General features: G+C 44.0%; 1 protein-coding gene across 1 annotated transcript in view; it reads left to right on the top strand.

The window, feature by feature from the left end:
- Window positions 1-19,654, top strand: part of LOC126273058 (cytochrome P450 6k1-like) — a 93,073-nt gene extending 73,419 nt beyond the window's left edge. Inside the window, exons 6-8 of the mRNA XM_049976464.1 lie at window positions 5,798-6,019; window positions 18,789-19,040; window positions 19,342-19,654. Coding sequence (XP_049832421.1) covers window positions 5,798-6,019; window positions 18,789-19,040; window positions 19,342-19,508 — 641 coding nt within the window. The 3' untranslated portion in view covers window positions 19,509-19,654. The remainder of the gene's footprint in view (window positions 1-5,797; window positions 6,020-18,788; window positions 19,041-19,341) is intronic.
- The last annotated feature ends 2,081 nt before the right edge of the window (window positions 19,655-21,735 follow it).

The following is a 21,735-nucleotide window of genomic DNA, read 5'->3' as shown; positions in this document are numbered from 1 at the left end:
AAATGCCGGGATGGTTCCTCTGAAAGGGCACGGCCGACTTACTTCCCCATCCTTCCCTACTCCGATGAGACCGATGACCACGCTGTCTGGTCTCCTTCCCGAAAACAACCAACCAACCACACGAGACTACATGATACAACACCGTCTGATACAGCAAAGTACATGATCAAACACAATGTTTACGAAAAGGTATCTTTACACTATTTGTGGCACCTGTCTGTACCTCATGACTTCCGGAGAGAATCTTTTAATGCTGAATACTGGCAAACACATCCTGCCACAGACAACACGCCTGTATATCTCGACTGCCTAATCCAGACTGACGAACAGCCCGAAACACTTCGTGCGCCATACCAGAAATGGCGTGACCCGAACACTTCTGAAGTGCTTCGTCTGCAATTTCGTCAGTCTTCAGTTTTTATTTTAACTTGTTTTTAATAATTCTAAAATGACTGACTGATAGCTGTTGAGAGATATTTATATTAAAAACTGAAGTCATTACAACGAGTAGTTTAACTAATAATAATAACTATACTTTAACGTTTTGGCGTCCTTGCTCCGAACACAGAAGCCAATCACAGAGCAGTAGCATTATGCAGGCGGTCTTTCTCACGGGAATGGTACCGAATCCAACATCTGTCACAGGTACCTCAGACCGCATTTCGTCATCTATATACTTCTTGCATCTCCACTGTTCTGGGGACAGCTTCTTGGAGCCTAATATGATGGCTGACTAAGCCAGAAATATTACAAGACGCGATCTAGAGATCGTAGCAGATCGGTATGGCTGATGCGGAAGTGTACCAGAAATGATGAGTGAATCTAAGTGGCAATCATTGGGAGAAAGGTGACATAGTTTTCAGGGAGCCCCGTTGAGGACATTTAGAGAAATTGTGTTCTAAAATGAACGAGTAACTTTTTTGGGAAGTCTATCCAACGTAAATGAACAGTGAAGAGCCCTGATGGTCAAACCAGACATGAAATGGACTTCATTCACACTAACAAAAAACAGAACTGGAAATATGCGTCTGTACTCAACAGACTCGACGCCAGAAGCGACCATAGGCTAGTATCATTTAATCAAACTTTTTCTGGGAAATTTGGCTCTTGAGAATACATGATATCCTTAGAAGTACACGCCGTAGTGGCCGTGCTGTTCTAGGCGCTACAGTCAGGATCCGCGCGATCGCTACGGTCGCACGTTCGAATCCTGCCTCGGGTATGGGTGTGCGTGATGTCCTTAGGTTAGTTAGGTTTACGTAGTTCTAAGTTCTACATCTACATCTACACCCACACTCCGCAAGCCACCTGACGGTGTGTGGTGGAGGGTACCTTGAGTACCTCCATCGGTTCTCCCTTCTATTCCAGTCTCGTATTGTTCGTGGAAAGAAAGATTGTCGGTATGCTTCTGTGTGGCCTCTAATCTCTCTGATTTTATCCTCATGGTCTCTTCGCGAGATATACGTAGGAGGAAACAATATACTGCTTGACTCTTCGGTGAAGGTATGTTCTCGAAACTTTAACAAAAGCCCGCACCGAAATATTGAGCGTCTCTCCTGCAGAGTCTTCCACTGGAGTTTATCTATCATCTCCGTAACGCTTTCGCGATTACTAAATGATCCAGTAAGGAAGCGCAATGCTCTTCATTGGATCTTCTCTCTCTCTTCTATCAACCCTATCTGATACGGATCCCACACTGTTGAGCAGTATTCAAGCAGTGGGCGAACAAGCGTACTGTAACCTACTTCATTTGTTTTCGGATTGCATTTCCTTAGGATTCTTCCAATGAATCTCAGTCTGGCATCTGCTTTACCAACGATCAACTTTATATGAGCATTCCATTTCAAATCACTCCTAATGCCTACTCCCAGATTCCAGTTGCTGACCTGCTATTTTGTAGCTAAATGATAAGGGATCTATCTTTCTATGTATTCGCAACACATTACACTTTTCTACACTGAGATTCAATTGCCATTCCCTGCACCATGCGTCAATTCCTGCAGGTCCTCCTGCATTTCGGTACAATTTTCCATTGTTACAACCTCTCGATATACCACAGCATCATCTGCAAAAAGCCTCAGTGAACTTCCGATGTCATCCACAAGATCATTTAAGTATATTCTGAATAGCAACGGTCCTACGACACTCTCCTGCGGCACACCTGAAATCACTCTTACTTCGGAAGACTTCTCTCCATTGAGAATGACATGCTGCGTTCTGTTATCTAGGAACTCTTCCATCCATTCACACAATTGGTCTGATAGTCCATATGCCCTTACTTTGTTCATTAAACGACTGTGGGGAACTGTATCGAACGCCTTGCGGAAGTCAGGAAACACGACATCTACCTGTGAACCCGTGTCTATGGCCCTCTGACTCTCGTGGACGAATAGCGCGAGTTGGGTTTCACACGAGCGTCTTTTGCGAAACCCATGCTGATTCCTACAGAGTAGATTTCTAATCTCCAGAAAAGTCATCATACTCGAACATAATACGTGTTCCAAATTTCTACAACTGATCGACTTTGGAGATATAGGTCTATGGTTTTTCAAAAAAAAAAAAAAAGTTTCAAATGGCTCTGGGCACTATGGGACTCAACGGCTGTGGTCATTAGTCCCCTAGAACTTAGAACTACTTAAACCTAACTAACCTAAGGACATCACACACATCCATGCCCGAGGCAGGATTCGAACCTGCGACCGTAGCAGCCGCACGGTTCCGGACTGCGCGCCTAGAACCGCGAGTCCACCGCGGCCGGCTATGGTTTTGCACATCTGTTCGACGTCCTTTCTTGAAAACGGGGATGACCTGTGCTCTTTTCCAATCCTTTGGAACGTTACGCTCTTCTAGACAGCTACGGTACACCGCTGCAAGAAGGGGGGCAAGTTCCTTCGCGTACTCTGTGTAAAATCGAACTGGTATTCCATCAAGACCAGCGGCCTTTCCTCTTTTGAGCGATTTTAATTGTTTCTCTATCTCTCTGTCTTCTATTTGGATATCTACCATTTTGTCATCTGTACGACAAAGTAGAGAAGGAACTACAGCGCAGTCTTCCTCTGTGAAACAGCTTTGCAAAAGACATTTAGTGTTTCGGCCTTTAGTCTGTCATTCTCTGTTTCAGTACTATTTTGGTTACAGAGTGTCTAGACATTTATTTTTATCCACCTACCGCTTTGACGTAAGACCAAAATTTCTTAAGATATTCTGCCAAGTCAGTACATAGAACTTTACTTTCGAATTCATTGAACACCTCTCGCATAGCCCTTATCACACTGAGGGGTCTGATGATCTCAGAAGTTAGGTCCTATAGTGCTCAGAGCCACTTGAAACATTTTTGAACTAAGCCCAAGCAGACAACAACTTACAGCCGAAAACTAGTCTACTGAAACTTTTCATGAATTCATCTACCTTGGTCACAAAATTAAACCTGGGAAAAACTATCAAAATGCAGAAATTCCTCGCAGAATGGGAGTGAGCTGAGCAACATTACAGAAAATAAGATCTATTATGACCAACAAGGATGTCCCAAATGAGGTCTATAATATGTGCGCAGTACCAGGTTTATCCTACAGTCTGCAGACTATGAGTCTGACTAAGGCAAGTGCCCGTAAACTACAGCGCACTCAACGACGCATGGAACGACAGATTCTAAGGAGTCAGCGTCAGGGGTAGGATTCGATCAGGGGACGTTAGAAGAATGACAGACGTCCCAGAGAAAACTGCAACACTGAAGTGACGATGGAGCGGGCACGTAGCTCGACAATGTCGATCCTTAGAACTGTTCAATGGAGACCCCGGGATCACAAGATCGGCGCACTGGAAGACGCGAAAAGGGATGGCTTGAAGACGCGAGGCTGGTGGCTGTAACAAGTTGGTAAGAGGTAGATAAAAAACCGAAGACAAATAGAAACGTATAGAAGAGGCCAATATCCGTCAGTAAATTGAGATACATGGGAGAAGGAGAAGTATTCGAAGATAACCGCGTCCATTAAGCTCTCACCAACATGTATCTCGCATAAGAATCACAAAAAAAGATAAGCGAGATTTGGATGCAAACAGAGGAATTTATCAGCCTTTTTTCCCATCGCTCAATACGTGAATGGAACAGGAGAGAAAATCGATAATAGTGGGACGGTGTGCCCTCCATCATACACGGCCCAATAGCTTATGGAGTGTTGTACAGATGTAGAACAGATTCATACTTTACTATTGAAATACACAGTTACTTATTTTACAAAATCGTCTCACACAAAATATACAGGGTGACAATTATTGAACTGTATGAAATAAAAGTGTCATGCCTTCTGAACGGTTGGTGTTAGGACATTCAAACTGCGCGGTTGGCAGCTGGGCAAGACGGGAATTAGTATGCTCGTTGTTGTTTGGTTTAGCGACGAAGCCCACTTCCATTTGGATGGTTCGTCAATTAGCAAAATTGGCCTATTGGGGGAACTGAGAATTCCCTTCATCCTCAACTGGTTTGTGTGTGATGTTCAATGTCCAGTCACGGAATATTCGGTGCGATATTCGTTGATGGCACGGTGACTACCGAACGGTACGGTAGGTTTCGAAGATGATTTCATGCTCATTATCCAGTGCGATCCTAATTTCGACAAGATGTGATTCGTGAAAGACGGAGCTCGACCCCACCGAAGCAAGAGAGTATTTGATGTCCTGGAGGAGCCCTTTGGGAACAGCATTGTTGCTCTGGGGTACCCAGAGGCCACTGGGCATGGGCGTCGATTGACCGCCATGTTCTCTGGATCTGAGCACATGCGACTCAATTCTGTGGGGCTATATTAAAGACAAGGCGTACAGCAATAGCCCCAAAACCATAGCTAAGCTTAAAACAGCCATTCAATAGGTTATCGACAGCACCGATGTTCCGACACTTCGGCGGGTCATGCAGGATTTCGCTATTCGTCTGCGCCACATCATAGCCAAGGATGGCAGGCACATCGAACATGTCATAACATAAACCCGAATATGTGTAGCGACCTTACATGTTGAATAAAGTGTGTGCGCGCTGTAGTTTGTAACTAATTTACGTTTCTTCATATAGTTCAATAATTGTCTCCCTGTAGCTAATTAAGGCCAGCAGAGCTAGACTCAATATGAAGTCTGTAAATTACGTCTTTTGTAGTACGACATTAAGAGACAGTAACAACAGAAATTCTATACATACAAACCACGGATCTGCCTTCGTAACGATTGAAATCTGTTTTTAATTCTGACGGACTGTCGTACGGCAGAAAAATAAAATATTTACTAGAATTATCGATTCTGCCAAGCGGCTGTCAGCCGCTTTCGAAAATAAATTTAGCTATCAGCTGTTTTATTAAATAAAGTAGTTGATGGTTAAAATGCATTTTCTAAAGTAATCCATGACTGTTGATTTTCACCTGATGAAAACACTGATTGCCAGTAAATCTCTCATTGTGGAGTACTGCCTGTTGTGCTATAGTGCTATCACACACAACGGTAAACGTGAACTACTGCGTTTTAGAACATACACAGTCACTAAATACCACAAAAAATTACAGTGAAAAAACTGGCCCGAAAAAACATTTACATTTGGAAATAAAGACTTAATTACAGGCTTTTCTGAGTGAATAGCTCCATAGAAAAGTTGCGTGAGATCTCAGCTGCTTCGTCTCTATCAAAAGCGTCTAGCAACCGACTGATCAGTCGTGCTGCGACAGAATGCGTTACTGCGCTGTTAAAGCACGGTGTTGTAAGATGAACTCACTACTATCAGATACAGGAATTGAGCTAATGGCACGACTTCTTTCCACAGAATTTACGATCGACGACGTGGCGGCACAGTCGATCCTGTTTTACGCCGCAGGATTTGAAACATCGTCGACCACCATGAGTTTCGCCCTCTATGAACTGGCTCTCAATCAAGATGTACAGAAGAGACTGCACGAGGAGGTGGACGCCACGCTGAAAGAGAACGCAGGGCAGTTGACGTACGAAGCCATTTCCAGCATGAAATATCTGGAAAAGGTTGTCGCAGGTGAGTTTCTGCAGCCACCATCATAACTAAAACTGACTGCCTTCTTTTCATTTCCACAAAGGCAATCTTCATTTGGAGGACGTAACGGATTCCACACAACTATCCTGAAGTAATTTTTTTCACTCTGTAGCCCATTGTAAGCTGCTTTTATATTCCGTTACAGTTTAAAATGGTGTTCGAGATCCGGACCTGCCCCCAGACTTTGTCGATACCGAGTGCGATAATCAGACTTCCAGTTGCTAGGGAAAAAAAAAACACACACACACACACACACACACACACACACACAGACGCACACACACACATGTCCATGACTGAGTACTGACACAGAAGCTTCGTTACACAGACGTCTTTATTAGATTATCTGGTTATTTGTGCAGCGTAACTCGACGTGTCATGGACTTAACAAGTCGTTGGAAGTCCGCTACAGAAAAAATTTAACCATACTGTCTCCATTCCGCTCGTTATGGATCACTGTCCTAACTGATTCGTTTCTTGTAAGACCCACATTGATTTCTGTGGTTATTTCATGCATTTTTGCTTGGCTATTAACACTGACAACTCTAATCAAATGCCGCTGTTATCGATCGTTAAGAGAAGGGCGTCGGCCGCTGCGTTGCCAGCGGTGAGAGGCAATGTCTGAAATTTGGTATTGTCAGCAGACTCTTTAGGATGTGGATCTTGGAATACTGAAGTCCCTAACGATTTGAGAAATGGAATGTCACATGCGTCTATCTCCAACAGCCATTCCGCCTTCAAAGTCAGTTAATTCCCGTCGTCGGCCCGTAGTCACGTCGGAATCCTTTCGACATGAATCACCTGAGCACGGACGACAGCTCCACCCATGCACTGCCCTTTTGTATATGGTGTACGGGATACTACCGCCATTTGTATACGTGCTATCCCATGAATTTTGTCACCTCAATGTAAAGTGTGATCGATAATTTAGAAATCAAACGGAGAAACTTCGATAAGCCTGGCTTCTCTCTGGGCTGCCAAAGTAGCTTCAGTCTTACCTTTGACGAGAGCGCCAAATGTAAATTCTCATGGTAAAAAGGTTTAGATCCTTGAGTAGTTGCTGAAGATTTGTTAACCGAAAATAATTAGATTCCTATTGTTCGTGCACGAGTAAATGATATTAATTCCGAAGTGTTAACAGGCCGAAGTTTTGAAGTCTTTCCTGTGTCAGATTATTATTCTGACGGTTTTCCAAGAGAAAAGAAGGAATGACTGCAGTGCCAATGTCTGATTTTCAATTTTTTGGTGAGACTGGTAAGGTGCCGAAATGATTTTGCATGAGGCGCTGCTGCCATTGTCGAGATTGAACACCAGTTCTTAACTATTCCTCACCTTAGAGATGACATGTCAGTGGACGTTCATTTTCTGACTTACCATTCCTGTGAACATGAGTCTGATGCCTTTCAGCTTAAGGTAGATATAGATAAAACCAACCTAGTAATAAGCAAACAAGCACTCCGTCTTCAGGCCACAAGTGGCCCATCAGGACCATCCGAGCGCCGTGTCATCCTCAGTTGAGGATGCGGATACGAGGGGCATGTGGTCAGCACACCTCTCTCCCGGTCGTTATGATGGTATTCTTGATCGAAGCTGCTACTATTTGGTCGAGTAACTCCTCAATTGGCATCACGAGGCTGAGTGCACTCCAAAAAATGGCAACAGCGCATGGCGGCTGGATGGTCACCCGTCCAAGTGATGGCCATGCCTGACAGTGCTTAACTTTGGTGATCTCACGGGAACCCGTGTAGCCACTGCGGCGAGGCCGTTGCCTTAACCTAGTAATACCTTTTCTAAAAAGCAAAGCCCCGAAGTCAAGGTGATTCATTTGCATGAGCTTCGGATTGTGAGAGAGCGAATAAGTACAAGTAATGATATGGCTAACGAAAACAAGCAAATTAGGTCAGATATATGTGAAAGGATTCAATCTGAAGTGTCGGATCCTGTATTTGATGGCATACAGTTGTAGTGCATGTAGGGAATACCGCCGGGAATCGCATTTCAGTGTTCCGTAGGAAGATGCATAAGAAACAGAGCAATGACGAGCGAATGAAGTTTTTTAAGCAGCTCCTGAACTTCCAAAGGTGCTAGTGCACTGTAAGCTATACCAAGGTAGGTTCCTATTACCGTTTGTGGAGGATTGGAAGTTATGCTTCGCAGATGAACTGTAGATGTTGTGATTGTTCTAATGCATCATGGTTGCTGCCGTTATGGACTGAGAATTAATACTCTAAAGTTGCGAGAGGCAGTAACAGTTGAAAAGTTGGGGAGGTGTTTGCAGAAGTGGGTCGCGGTTTATGACCAATGCCAGAAGGTGATTCACTAACTACACCACTACAAGGAGGGTTATAACAAGGGTTCATGTGCTTGCATCCGAACAGAGCATTGCACAAGTTGCTGCAACGAGTTGCGAATCCTCCCTTGCAATCGTGGGTCTAAGATCCGTGGCTGTTCTTGCAGTATTATAATTAGGCCGTTTAGACGAGATATGTTAGGCTAGTCTGTACGCGTTTATTTAACAATGGACGGTAGGAGGTCCTCTCCGATTATCCACGTCTCACGTTACTGTACATAGTCCTGGTGCATAACCAAGCATAATACATATGTTAGACGTACATGCAATAAAAAATATTCGAGTGGGCCCACCTGCCTTGGTAGTCCTCCTTATGCCTTGGTAGTCCTCCTTATATGTCCCATTAGAAATGTTGCAGACATCGTGTTGAATATGTTGTGTAGGGATCAAAATTTGTTGCTCAAAAATCGTAATAGGAATGAAATTAACGTGCACACACTCTGTAATCCGTAGGAGTGTCTTACTCTTTGCTCTAATGTTGGCGCCTTGTAGCCTGGTACGATTTACACTGTGCATATTCACCCTCTGTGAAAGATTCACTTCTTGCCACCGCTACTGGAGTTGGGTCTGAATTTCTACTTTTGATTTCCATATTTTTTATCTGTGGTGTGCGTACTGTAAGACCTTCGGTACCCACACCATCGGATTATTTGACTTGTCGCTCTAACGAAGTAGGCGAGTGTCAGCAATATGTCTCGTGGTCTTATCGTGGCGTGTTTATCTTCTGCCGTTAGGTCAGACGATAGAAATGCCACTTGCACGCTTAGAATAGCAGATTGACGGTGACAAACTTTAAACAGAACTTGATTAATTTTCCCACACATTTATTAAAATAATAACAAGCATAAAAATAACTTAACTTGGTTCTGGATGCTATTTACAATTGACAATCTGAAGTTCCTTTGGTCTTGGTACGTTAATCTTATTCTCATATCTCTGATATTTGACAAAGCGTCTATACATTTCTCTTCGTGGCTATGAATAGGAATATGATAATCTTATTACGCGCAGACTGAAACTTGACTATAGACTGGTACAGACAAATGCAGACTGGTACAAACTGGTGCAGACAAATGCAGACTGACTAATCGGAGGTCTGTACACTCGTTATAATACCTCACGCGTTCAGGTATCACTGCGCGAGTGTGATCAGCGAGGAGAAAAGGTTCTACGGTAGGAGCAATCTCATTGGCTGCATTACATATTAATACGCGGATCGGCAGAAGCAGAATTTGGTCCGTCATTATGGCAGCGCCATCTCGTAGTGCGGAGACGGACGAGCGCTGCGCCTGCGCTGTTGTGCTTAGCGGGTCGCGCTCTAGTGGGAAAGTTGTGTACGCGCTGACTACGCGGAACTATGTGCACAACATTATCACAGCCAATGACACTCCTAATATCAGCTCATAAGACAATCTGCAACCTTGCGTATCAATGCTACTATTTCGTATTTTTTCCCAGTGTAGCTATTATTCGCGCACTCCTTTGAAACCAGGACGCAGTTTCTTCATGGGGGTTAGCTGAGACAAAAGAAATCGAGGGAACTCGCCCTATACTGACAAGTTTCCCTCGCTGCCATCCCAGCCTCACTGCTTTGGTGGACGAGTTTCGTCGTTTGCTTTTCTATACGAAAATAGGCACGACACGTGGAGTCAGCAACACACAAATGGAGACGACAGTGCCACAGTATAAAGATTGTGTGGTGGGTTGACGTTGGCACCTATCTGAAAAAAGTAAACCCATCAGAAAAATTTTACCTTGGAAAAACTGCCGCCATCCTGGGCAAGTCAACAAAATGCAGATACGCCACTTGACAGTTGTTAATTTGGAGTCTAAGCGGACATGGTATGGTAAGAAGACAGCCTCAGAGGGATGACCAGGTAGCGTATGCCACAGTTGTGTACATAGGGACTAGTTTCAGAGCGATTATTTTCAAAGAACATTGTTGCCCATACCAGTAAAAATGTCGCGAGGAGACGACAATGATTCATCGAGTGAGCTATTTGTCCCACGTAAACATTGCCGTGTAATGAGATTGCCATCATCCGAAAGTGAGATTTCGTTCTACGGTTCGATAAATGGTCTAAGTACGTGGTTTGATCCTCGGGGCAACCAGCCTAACACTGTACGTTTTGCGAGTGCCAATGGTGACAAAATGAGTGAGGAAAATTTGGAACAGAGTAACAAAGTCGAAAATTTTAGTGGACATTTTGTCACAGATGAAAAGAGCAAAAAAATGTTTACGCTACACAAGCGCCAATTAGATTCCAACATTTTAATCAATGGATCACAACAAACAAGGACGAAAATAAGCGGTTATTTGGACTGATTTTTTCGATAGGATTGTTGAAGCATCCATCCATATGTTTACATTAGTGTCAGGATCCACTGTTTTGCAAACATACCTGCGAAAGAAAACAAGAATAGACCATTCCGAAATTCTGTTGCGATGTTGCACTTTGCAGAGAATACAAAAATTGATGCTTCAGATCACCTGTCAAAATCACTATCGACGAAGTAAACCAAAATTTTAGAAGTATTCTGGTCTTGCCGAAATACGATGTATCAACGAGCACGAATTATATTCAGGGAATATTTTAAACAAAAGAGGCACAAATACGGCATGAAATTGTTTAAACTGTGCTGTGATAATGCATACCGCTACAGTTTCCTGATTTACACTGGCAAAGTACTTGCTATATAAAAGAACACGCCTACAGATATTATAATGAGGTTGTGTCAAGATATATTCAATAAAGCACACCATCTTAAGGCCACGAGTGGGCCCGTCGGGGCCATCCGACCGCCGCGTCATCCTCAGCAGAGGATGCGGATAGGAGGGGCGTGGGGTCAGCACACCGCTCTCCCGTTCGTTGTGATGGCATTCTTGACCGAAGCCGCTACTATTCGGTCGAGTAGCTCCTCAATTAGCATCACGAGGCTGAGTGCACCCCGAAAAATGGCAACAGCGCATGGCGGTCCGGATGGTCACCCATCCAAGTGCCGACCACGCCCGACAGCACTTAACTTCGGTGATATCACGGGAACCGGTGTATCCACTGCGGCAAGGCCGTTGCCGTATTCAATAAAGCCCATACATTATGTATCGATAATTAGTATTCCGGTGTAGATTTGGCAAGCAAACTCATAACAAAGAATCCACATTTGGTTGGTACCCTTTGACTAAATCACAGAAGATTTCCGAAAGAAACTGTACTGACCAAACTGATCACAGGGAAGTGACTGCAAAAGAGGACAGTCAAGGAATTACTTCCCTGAAATGAAAAGACAAAAGAGATGTTTCTTTCCTTTCTATCAAACATTCTAATGAAGCAGGAAGCGTGACAACCAAAACAGGGGTTTATCGAAAACCAAAAATGGTTACTGAATTTAAAAGGGAAAAACTGCTACTGATTTTTTTCTGATCAGACGAGTGCTTATAGCGGTAAATTGAGAAAGACAGTAAAATTGTATCGAAAGTTAGCATTCGATCGTTTTTTGAACGCCGCTGATGTGAATTTATTACATGTATTCCAAGATGTAACAGGATGGAAAACGGTACTCACAGTGTTTCGGAAACACTCGGGAGATGCGCTCACATGGCATTCACGTGAACGAATTCCAGCCAGTGGCGATAAAAGAAGAAATAAACATCAATTGGAAACAAAGGAAGGAAAGACACACAAAGTGGGTAGATATTGTTCTGAACATTACAAGACAAACACAAAATATTTGGGCGCAAAGAAGCCAAATACTTCCATCCCCATGCACTGACTTCGTCAAAATGAAATGTACACTGCCCGTTCCACGGGAATGGAGGTGTTAAAAAAAACAAAAAAAAACGAGAAAGGCAAGCAACAGGAAAGAAAACTTTATAAGCCCACATCCGTAGCTCTATTTATTTGACTAACTCGTTCTTAGCTTTTGTAATGGGTACATCAGATTATTTTCAAGGCAATTCTGAATCAGTGGCTCATAATATTTGTTCTGTTTTTATGAATATGTCAAATAAGCGTCACCGTGATGCGAGTAGACGCCTCACACGTTACATGTAAACACAGTGATTTTACTATAGGGTGTGTGTTAGCGTGCTCGTACCAGCTAGATTCTCTCCTGATAACAGCAACTGAGGCCGGTATTATGTAACCGAAATATGAACCTGAAGCATACCGAGCGTAGTGGAGAAGCTCGCAAGGAGCAAGCTTCCAATCTCCGTAGGGAAACGTGATTCCGTTATCAGGTCAGGATAAAAGCCATGGAACTTCATTCGGATTTTCTTCCTAACCCATTTGACTAACTGATCGTTTCAGAAACTGCTTTGATATCAATGGGAAGTTAACGGCTCTATAAAACAGCAGACGTGTAGTCCAGTGCCGTTACTATAGCCCAATCCACGGACGACTGCGGTTAGCGCAAGTAGGGGAACGGACGCAGATTGGGCTCTCGCCGTTTCCAAGCCTGACAGTTGCGGTAAGCGCATACACGTGATTTGCGCCTGATGTCAGCGTGTATCCTGCAAATTAGGTCTCGCAACTCTGTAGAATTTGTCGCTTACTACCACCATCAAACATGACAACTCGCAACAGATGGAATAATAATTCACTAAGAAGATCACTACGATCGCGTAGACTGCTCGCATTGCATACAAAATTCACAACAGAGCGCTCAGAGCAGTACCCAACGCCCTTTGGCTGTCGACGAATGAGTGACGTAGGTGCGCAAAACGAGCCTAAACTAGATCGCCATCGTTCATACCTCCAAGCATAGAATTATCGTGGTTGCTAGAATTATTATAAAGAACAACCAGTGGTTAACAAGTCTCCTCAAAGCCATTTCCCTTATTTATACAGTACTTCTGATACTTTCGAAAGCTGTTTCAAAATTACAATAGCATGAAAAAGTATTTTTTTTTTTGTTATTGTTATTTTCACACCTGATACAGGTAGGCCAGCAGCGGAAAATTACGCCGCTCTTCGGCCACAGATATGACTAATGATACAAAAGGAGATCATCGAAAAACAGACATGGTGGATATACAGACGTAGACATACAAAATTAAAACACATGGTGCCGTTCACGGGCGCAGTGTCCAAAATAAAAACGTTCAGCAAGGTGGGCATCCACAGAGATGAAGGACACGACACATGCGAACAGTGGAGCACAAAGGATGAAACACTAGAACGCTGGAACACGAACACGACGGCACACACGAACACTAGGCGATTATCTCTTCACTATAAGTGTACGAGTCCAGGGACCTGCCAAAAAGGGGAAAAGGTAGGGGAGAAGGGAGAGGTGAGGGTGTAGGTGCGAGTGGCAGAGGAGATGGGAGGGGGAGGAAAGAAGGTACAGGGGGGAGTAGGGGAAGCCTGGTGGGAGGAGGGGGTAGGAAGGGAGGAGGGAGAGAGGGTGTCCTAAGGAAAAAACACAGGGTGTGGTAGAGGAGGATCAAAGTTGGTAGGAAGGGTAGATGGAGGGAATGAGGGCATCATCAGGGAGGGGGAGTTGCTGGAAGCCACCTTGGGCGAGGGTATGGAGAGTGGAGGGGGTATAGAGATGGAGAGCAGGTAGGACGTGGGAATACAGGCGCGGCAGCAGACAGGGGTGGGAGAGGATGGGAGAGACAAGTGGGTGAGGGGGATCAAATTTACCGGAGGTGTAGTGGATCTGTATCTGTTTGAGGAAAAGGAGGAGGTGCCGGAATGGAATAAGGTCATATAGGATCATCTTGGGGAGGGGACATGGATGCGATAGGCGAGGCAGAGCGGATGGCGTTCTAGAATTTGAAGGGATTTGTAAAAGGTAGGAGGGACGGAGATCCATGCCGTGTGGGCGTAGAAGAGGCTAGGGCGAATTAGGGATTTATAGGTGTGGAGAATGGTGGAGGGGTCCAGACTCTATGCATGGCCAGAAAGAAGCTTGGAGGAGGGAGTGTGCCTTGGCTTGGATTGTCCGGGGTCCAGGAGAGGCGATGGTCAACGGTGACGCCAAGGTACTTGAGGGTGGGGTTGAGGGTGATAGGACGGCCATAAATGGTGATACAGAAGTAAGGCAGACGAAAGGAAGGGGTGGTTTTGCCTACAGTGATCTCCTGACCAAAAAGTATTGGCACACGTGCGTATTTAACGTTGCTGGTTACAAACGCCGCACCTTCCAGTACACAGCACATGTATGTGCTACCTCACACATCATACGTTACAATTCTGCCCACAGTGCCTACCATTAACAAAGAAATGCAGTGTTTAGGGCATACATGTATCTCCTCCGCACACAAAACGTATTGGCACAGAGCGTGGCTTCCCGGTATATTGCTGGGATTTCAGGTACTGGAACGCCATCTGCTGACGCAATAGACACTGCGTGTTGTTGACGGGCAAGTCGCTAGTGTGTTGCTGTACTGCGCGATAGTGGTCAGCATGGGGCTGAAGAAGAGGGAACACACAGTGGCGTAGCGTGAGAGAGTGGTATTGCTCCATTCACAAGGGAGAAGCTATCGACAAATCGGAGCGGAGGTGTCTGTTAGCTACACCACGGTACGGGCCATCATTCATAGATATAAATAGACTGGAATAACAGTGAATACGCGTCGTCCTGGAGGTAAAAAAGTGCTTACAACTCGAGAGCGTCGCAATATCATCGCACTTGCTCGAAAGGAACCTGCTACAAGTGCAGCAACTATTGCTGAGGTTGTTCATACAACGTCCGACAAGACGTTTAGTCTTCAAACTATACGAAATGTGTTGAATGAGGCTGACATGCATGGACGTTCTCCCAGGAAAAAAACCATACATGTCGGAAATTAACCGGCAGAAACGCCTGCAGTTTGCGAAGGACTACATCAGTAAGCCGATGGGGTTTTGGGACACTGTGATATTTAACGATTAATCGATGTTCAGTGTGTTCGGATTTGATGCAAGAAAGAAAATTAGGCGCAATCCGAATACGCACCTCGACATCAAACACCACGTTGGGGGCGGTGTCATGGTCTGGGGCTGTATGGCGGCGTCCGGCGTTGGAAATCTCGCTGTAATCCACGGTGCAATGGATCACATGAGATAAATCGACGTGTTGCGAGGTAATTTACATGCTTGTGCACAGATATTTGCCCTTACTGGGGTGTTTCATTTCCAGCAAGACAACGACCCAAAACATACCTCCATGAAAACCCGGGAGTGGTTACTGTACAATACCCCCAGAAGGGTTCTAACACCACCTCAGAGCCCTGATTTGAAACCCATAGAGGACCTGCGGGCTCATGTTGACACACAAGTCAGAAAAAGCCGTCCGTCCGGTAAAAACGACCTGGAAAAAGTGCTCCTGGAGGAATGGTCGAAAATTACCCCTGGTGTCACTCGGAATTTAATACAAAGCGTTCCTAGGCGTTTACGTGCTGTTGTAGATGCTAAAGGGATGCACACTTTCTATTAGAAGACGTCCGATTCATACTCGTGTGTCAATACTTTTTTGGATGCAGAAAAGTGTTGTTTATTTTCATGACACTGTATGTTACTTTACGGACAGGTGATTTAGACATATTTGTTATCTGTGTAATGTAAGGTGGCACGTGTCTGGGTTCTGTTTTGAAATATATGTTTCGCTTAACCTACAACCACTAAAATGTAACTGTGTCAATACTTTTTGGTGCGATTGTATACTGTTTTCCACAGAATGTAGAAACCCATGAAAAGCTGTTAATCGATCAAGTGCGGATGACATATGTAACTGACAATGCGGAAGCAGAAAGAAACAAAGAGTAATCGATTGTAACAATGTCCAGCACCTCGCAGGCAAGCAATCTCGAATGGTTATCACCGACCGAACTTTCCACTTAAAAGATTTCATGTATTTCGTGGGTGTTGCGAGGCAGATGATTGTGCTCTAATTTTGTTCACTAGTGAGTAAGAGCAGCGGGGAGGTTATTGTATTAAATTAATGTGAATCCAAAAAATTGGAAATAACGTATCCTATCACAACCAAATATATGAAAGACTTTATATCACGTTGAGCTACTTATTTGGATAGTGATTTACAAGGTGTACAACTTTACTTCCGCCGTTTGCCGATAGGTGGCGACAACTGTAAGTAGCGGTCGAAAGAAACAGATCGTAGACGTCACGCAGTTAGCTTGGACCTCGGTCAACATAACCTCATTCAAACATTAGTCGATTTGTGTCTGCATCATCAAGTTGTTCTTGATGGAAAATGTCAGTTTCCGAGCCTAATTCTCGTCATTTGCGGAAGGTGTTACTGTTTTGTTTCAATGTGAAGAAAACAGCACCTGAGTCTCATCGAATGCTCTCAACTACGTATGGTAAGCTATAAGTGAAAGAACGTGTCGTGAGTGGTTTCAGCGTTTCAAGAACGGTGAATTGAACGTCGTAGACCGGCGCAGTGGTGGAAGAGAGAATGTTTTCTACGATGCAGAATTGGAGATATTGCTGAGTGAAGACTCGAGTCAAACTCAAGAAGAATTGGTACGATTACTTGGAATGACACGGCAAGCCATTTCAAAACGCCTCAAGGCTGTGGGCATGATACAGAAAGAAGGAACTTGTGTCCTGTGTGAGTTCAAACCAAGAGATGTTGAAACGGCGTTTGGCCGGTCCATGTGGCCGAGCGGTTCTAGGCGCTACAGTCTGGAGCCGCACGACCGCTACGTTCGCAGGTTCGAATCCTGCCTCGCGCATGGATGTGTGTGATGTCCTTAGGTTAGTTAGGTTTAAGTAGTTCTAAGTTATAGGGGACTGATGAAATTAGAAGTTAAGTTCCATAGTGCTCAGAGCCATTTGAACCATTTGTACATTGGATGATACATGTGTAACCACTTTGCTTTCTAAAGCCTCAAATGTTGGGGAAAAACGGTGGAAGCAAAGTTGTACACCTTTTAGAAACGGTCGTCCGATGTCTTTCTAACGTAAAATAATTTTGTAGTGGCCGTTGCAGAATATTCCTCCTTCAGCCCCTATAGTTTCATGAAGTTCCGACAGGTGAAGACGCCATACGTAGCGTTAAAAATGGCGTCTATAATGGAGGTGCGTACCAAGCAGAGAGCTGTCATAGAGTTTCTTTTGGCCGAAAACCAGAGCAACGCAGATATTCGAAGGAGCTTGCTCTGGCAGAGAGCAAAAGCACGGTGAGACGTTGGGCGTGGCGTGCGCCTTCATCGCAGTAAGCACGCGCAAACCTTTCCGATCTCTAGTGTGCTCGCCGGCCGCACACGGCTGTGATTTCTACAATTTTGGAATGTGCGGACACTCTCACTCGATATGATACGATACTGCGGTGCCTGTGTTGTTCAGACATGCACGCATGTCCGAAGGAGATTTGCATCGTACTTTTGAACAACGTAGGTATTGCAATTTCGCATTTATCTGTCAACACCGAGCGAGCGTCTGTCAGTTAAAATGTCTTCCCTGTATGGAATATACGTAATGGATGTATGAGTACAGGTTGTAGACACATGGTTGAAGATTGGGCCTGACCGTGAAGCGTGCTCGAACAGCCTAAAAGTTAGGCGATCGCTCACGATTAGCAGGAATTGTGAGTTCGAGTCCCGGTCGAGCACAATTTTTAATGGTTCTCCATCTTCGTACCTGCAGATACGTTCCATGACTCTCATTCGAGGTGATCGACGCATCAGAATCAAGCACCTTGCTGCTCAACAGTACTTTTCTATTGGTCCTGATGACACACTCATCTTCCAGTTGGGGTACTCAAATGTTTTTGCCCGCTAAGCTCCTCGCTCCCTAACAGAAGACCATAAAGGGCGACGAAGGACCATTCCCTGCACGTTACGACACTGATCGTGACACGTGGTCTCCGACGTTGACCGGTAGATTGGCAACATGCGGGCATACATGTCCCCAAGTAAGGTGGTTTAAGACCATTGCATTGGACGGAGAGTATACGTTTTTGTAGCCAAAAGCGTGGAGAATAATTGGTGTCTTGCAATCGTGAATAAAACCAGGTATTTTTAGAAAAAAATGTGTTGCATTACCTGAAAATCACCCCTATTACAACTAGCCTATCGAAGATTGAGTTAATTCATACTTCACCTGATGTTAAAACACGTTAAAATAAAACAATGGAATAAAAGAAATGTTTTCTTGCTAGGGCCTCCCGTTGGGTAGGCCGGTCGCTTGGTGCAAGTCTTTTGAGTTGACGCCACTTCGGCAACTTGCGTGTCGATGGGCATGAGATGACAATGATTAAGACAACACAACACCCAGTCCATTAGCGGAGAAAATATCGCAACTGTAAGAAAGACATGGTGGCAGCGCATGTATGTAACGCTTCGTTTTGGTTTTAGCGGAATCACTGAAAGACTTACAATCTATAAATTTGTAACAACTATTGACGGTGTTAGTTACTTCATTTCCTAAAGGCTTACTTTCCGTTCCACAGAGACTCTTAGAAAACACCCACCGGCAGCTGCCACGGACCGGAGATGTGCACGCGACTTCCAGCTTCCCGATGGTGGGCCTCTTATTGAGAAAGGAACGCCTGTGTTCATTCCGATATACGCCCTGCACCACGACCCCGAGTACTACCGAGAACCACAAAACTTCGACCCCGAGAGGTTCTCAGAAGAGCAGAAAGCAGAGAGACACCCATATGTGTACATGCCATTTGGTGAAGGTCCTCGAAACTGTATAGGTAAGTAATCAGACTCTTAATAGGGGTGCAACACACATGTAATGCAAAAAATTTACGATAGTCTCTTTACAACTCATCACATTCATGATAATTGTTTTTTTTTCTGTGGTAGTTTGATAAGCAACGTTTGTTAAATTTTCTTAAATAACTGCATTTCGTTTCGTAACTACCGCGATTTTGCTGTTGTATCTTTCCCCCTAAGATTTTCCTTTGGAAAATAATCTTAGCCCGATTAGTTGTACACGAGGATTTTGGAAATCAACGTCAGACTCATGCGACTGGACTAATTTTTATCTTCCAGGAATGCGGCTAGGTCTTCTTCAGGCTAAGATTGGTCTGGCGTACTTGATGTCCAAATACGAAGTTCGTCGATGTGAAGAAACCACGGTGCCTCTTCAGTACAGTACGTGGTCCGCGGTTCTGATGTCCACTACAGGTATACAGCTGAAACTGGCCCTGAGGAAGTAACCAAAACTACCTCACTGGTTGTGCTCAACCATCTTTCACACTCTTTGTCTGTCTGTGTAACATTTTACACTATTTGTTTTGTACACATTTCCTTTGTAGTCGGAAACGATGAAGAGACAATAAATTATTTCATTCTACCTACAAAATATTGTTTGTAGTAAATTTTTCGTTCCTCTGTTGCATACTTTAACAACATTTCCTGCAGTGCAAGTAAGGGTCAAAACTTTTAGTCATTATTTGATACACAAATTCTTTGGAGAAAATGAAGTGTAGTTAACAGTAATGCGACATTGTTGCGCGACCGTGTATTCGAAGTGACCACTACTAGCAACGATACAACGCCATTGTCGTCCCCTGAGAAAACTGCCGTTGTGACTGTTACGACGACTCTTCTTGACCATCTGACGGATCTTTTTAGAGCCTTCTGTATTTTTGGTCTCTTTCTATAATCTTTATCCGTCGGCATTCCTCATTAAAGGAAACTAAAATGAGTTTGATACTGAAGACATGCTGGATACTCAACTGTCGTCTTCGCCTTATCCATCGTGTGTGTAGTGTGTCATCCTAGTTCACTCTGGTATGAAATTACTAAAGCAAATCACCACGTTGTTATAACGGTATTTAAAATCTCTATGCACAGAGAATTGCTTTAAAAATTTAGCCAGTACTGACATTTTTAGTAAAATTAGCTTACATGAACTAAAATAAAGAGTGAAGAAATTCTGTAAATCTCAGTTGAAGGGAACGGAAAATGTTGCGAAAACACAAATGCCACATGGTGCAATAGAAGAAATTGACAATGATCACTTTCTGACAGTCAGAAAATTCCAACATTACAAAGAAAGCGGAACGGCTTACACCCCCGCACATTTATACATCAATTCCAGATCGGTTTACCAGACCACTGCCCACTTAGCCATAAACTTGACTTCATTTGTGGTCATATGGAAGGCGCAAAGGCGGAAACGATGCAAAGAGTCGCTACAAACTGTCAGGCGTATGAAAAACTTAAGACTGTATTCTTGGAGCGATACTGATCCACGGAAAACCAAAGTAGGATAAAATATGAATTGTTACAGGAGGAGCCATTCGAAAATTCAGGATAAGAGAAGCCAGTTAGATTTTCCGTAGAAACGACAAAAAGGAATCAGTGTTTAGACAATCCGTACAGTGTTGGGGAACTGATACCTATGTGCACAATGAAGTTAGCATTGCGTTATCAGCAATCATTGGTTGGTAGAGAAGGAGGAAATATACAGGCATTTACAGGGGTGTTAAGAGAACCTGAAGTCATCTTCAGTGAAGATGACGCATAGAAACAACGTGCAGTGAGACAAACCAACGCTAGGGGGAATAATAGCAGCCGAATGGCCTTCAATATGCTTACAATGGCAATAACAATGTTGGGAGAAGTAATTGTTTTGGGAAGAATTGTAATCGACCATGGAATAATAATAGCTAAGGTTTTGGCAATTCACAGAGGTCAAGCAATAACTATGGTTTTGGTGAGCCGCGGAATTACAATAATGGCTTTGGTCCCAGAAACCATAGTGGCAACTTTGATTCGCGATATGATCACCGTGCAAACGAAGCAGGAAGATTTAGATGTTTTCCACCACAAAACCCAAGTTATTCTGGTGGAACTGGGATGCCTAGATCTCAGAAAGGTTGGGAGAATCATACTTCAGCAGGACAACACACGCTCAATGCAGGAAGTCGAGTTGAGACCACCAAACCCTGGTAAAACACAGAACTGACGAGATTAACGGTACGAAGACCAGTCACAAGCGATTCAATCGCCAAATGAGGTTGATTTTATAATTAAACTTATAAATGGACTTAGCTTTGATCAGAAAGGTACTGAAATAGGTTTTGAGGAGTGATGAGATATAAATACCAGCATGCTGGGAGACAATTGACAGCGACTTGATCGATGATGAGGAACAAGAGTTGTTAACACTTAATATAGGCACATGTACAAAAATTGATTATGACCGAATTGTGAAGGACGTAGTTCATTTATACGAAACCGGGAGAGAAGTGCTATGCCAAGAGGATAATGCACCATTGGTAACACCATTATTGATACCCAAGTCAGAATTAGACCCAGAGTATTACATCAGCACCTAGTAAGACGAGCACTGAGTAATAGGAAAGCTACGGCGTTCAAGTTAGTTCTTTTCGATACACAAAGGCTCTATGGAAGTAAGTAAAGTAGTCCGCGATA

Source organism: Schistocerca gregaria, chromosome 5, assembly GCF_023897955.1.
Source record: "Schistocerca gregaria isolate iqSchGreg1 chromosome 5, iqSchGreg1.2, whole genome shotgun sequence".
NCBI classification, from domain to species: Eukaryota; Metazoa; Arthropoda; class Insecta; order Orthoptera; family Acrididae; genus Schistocerca; species Schistocerca gregaria.
Note: the sequence above shows the minus strand (reverse complement) of the source record. Positions and strands in the feature narration are given on the sequence as shown.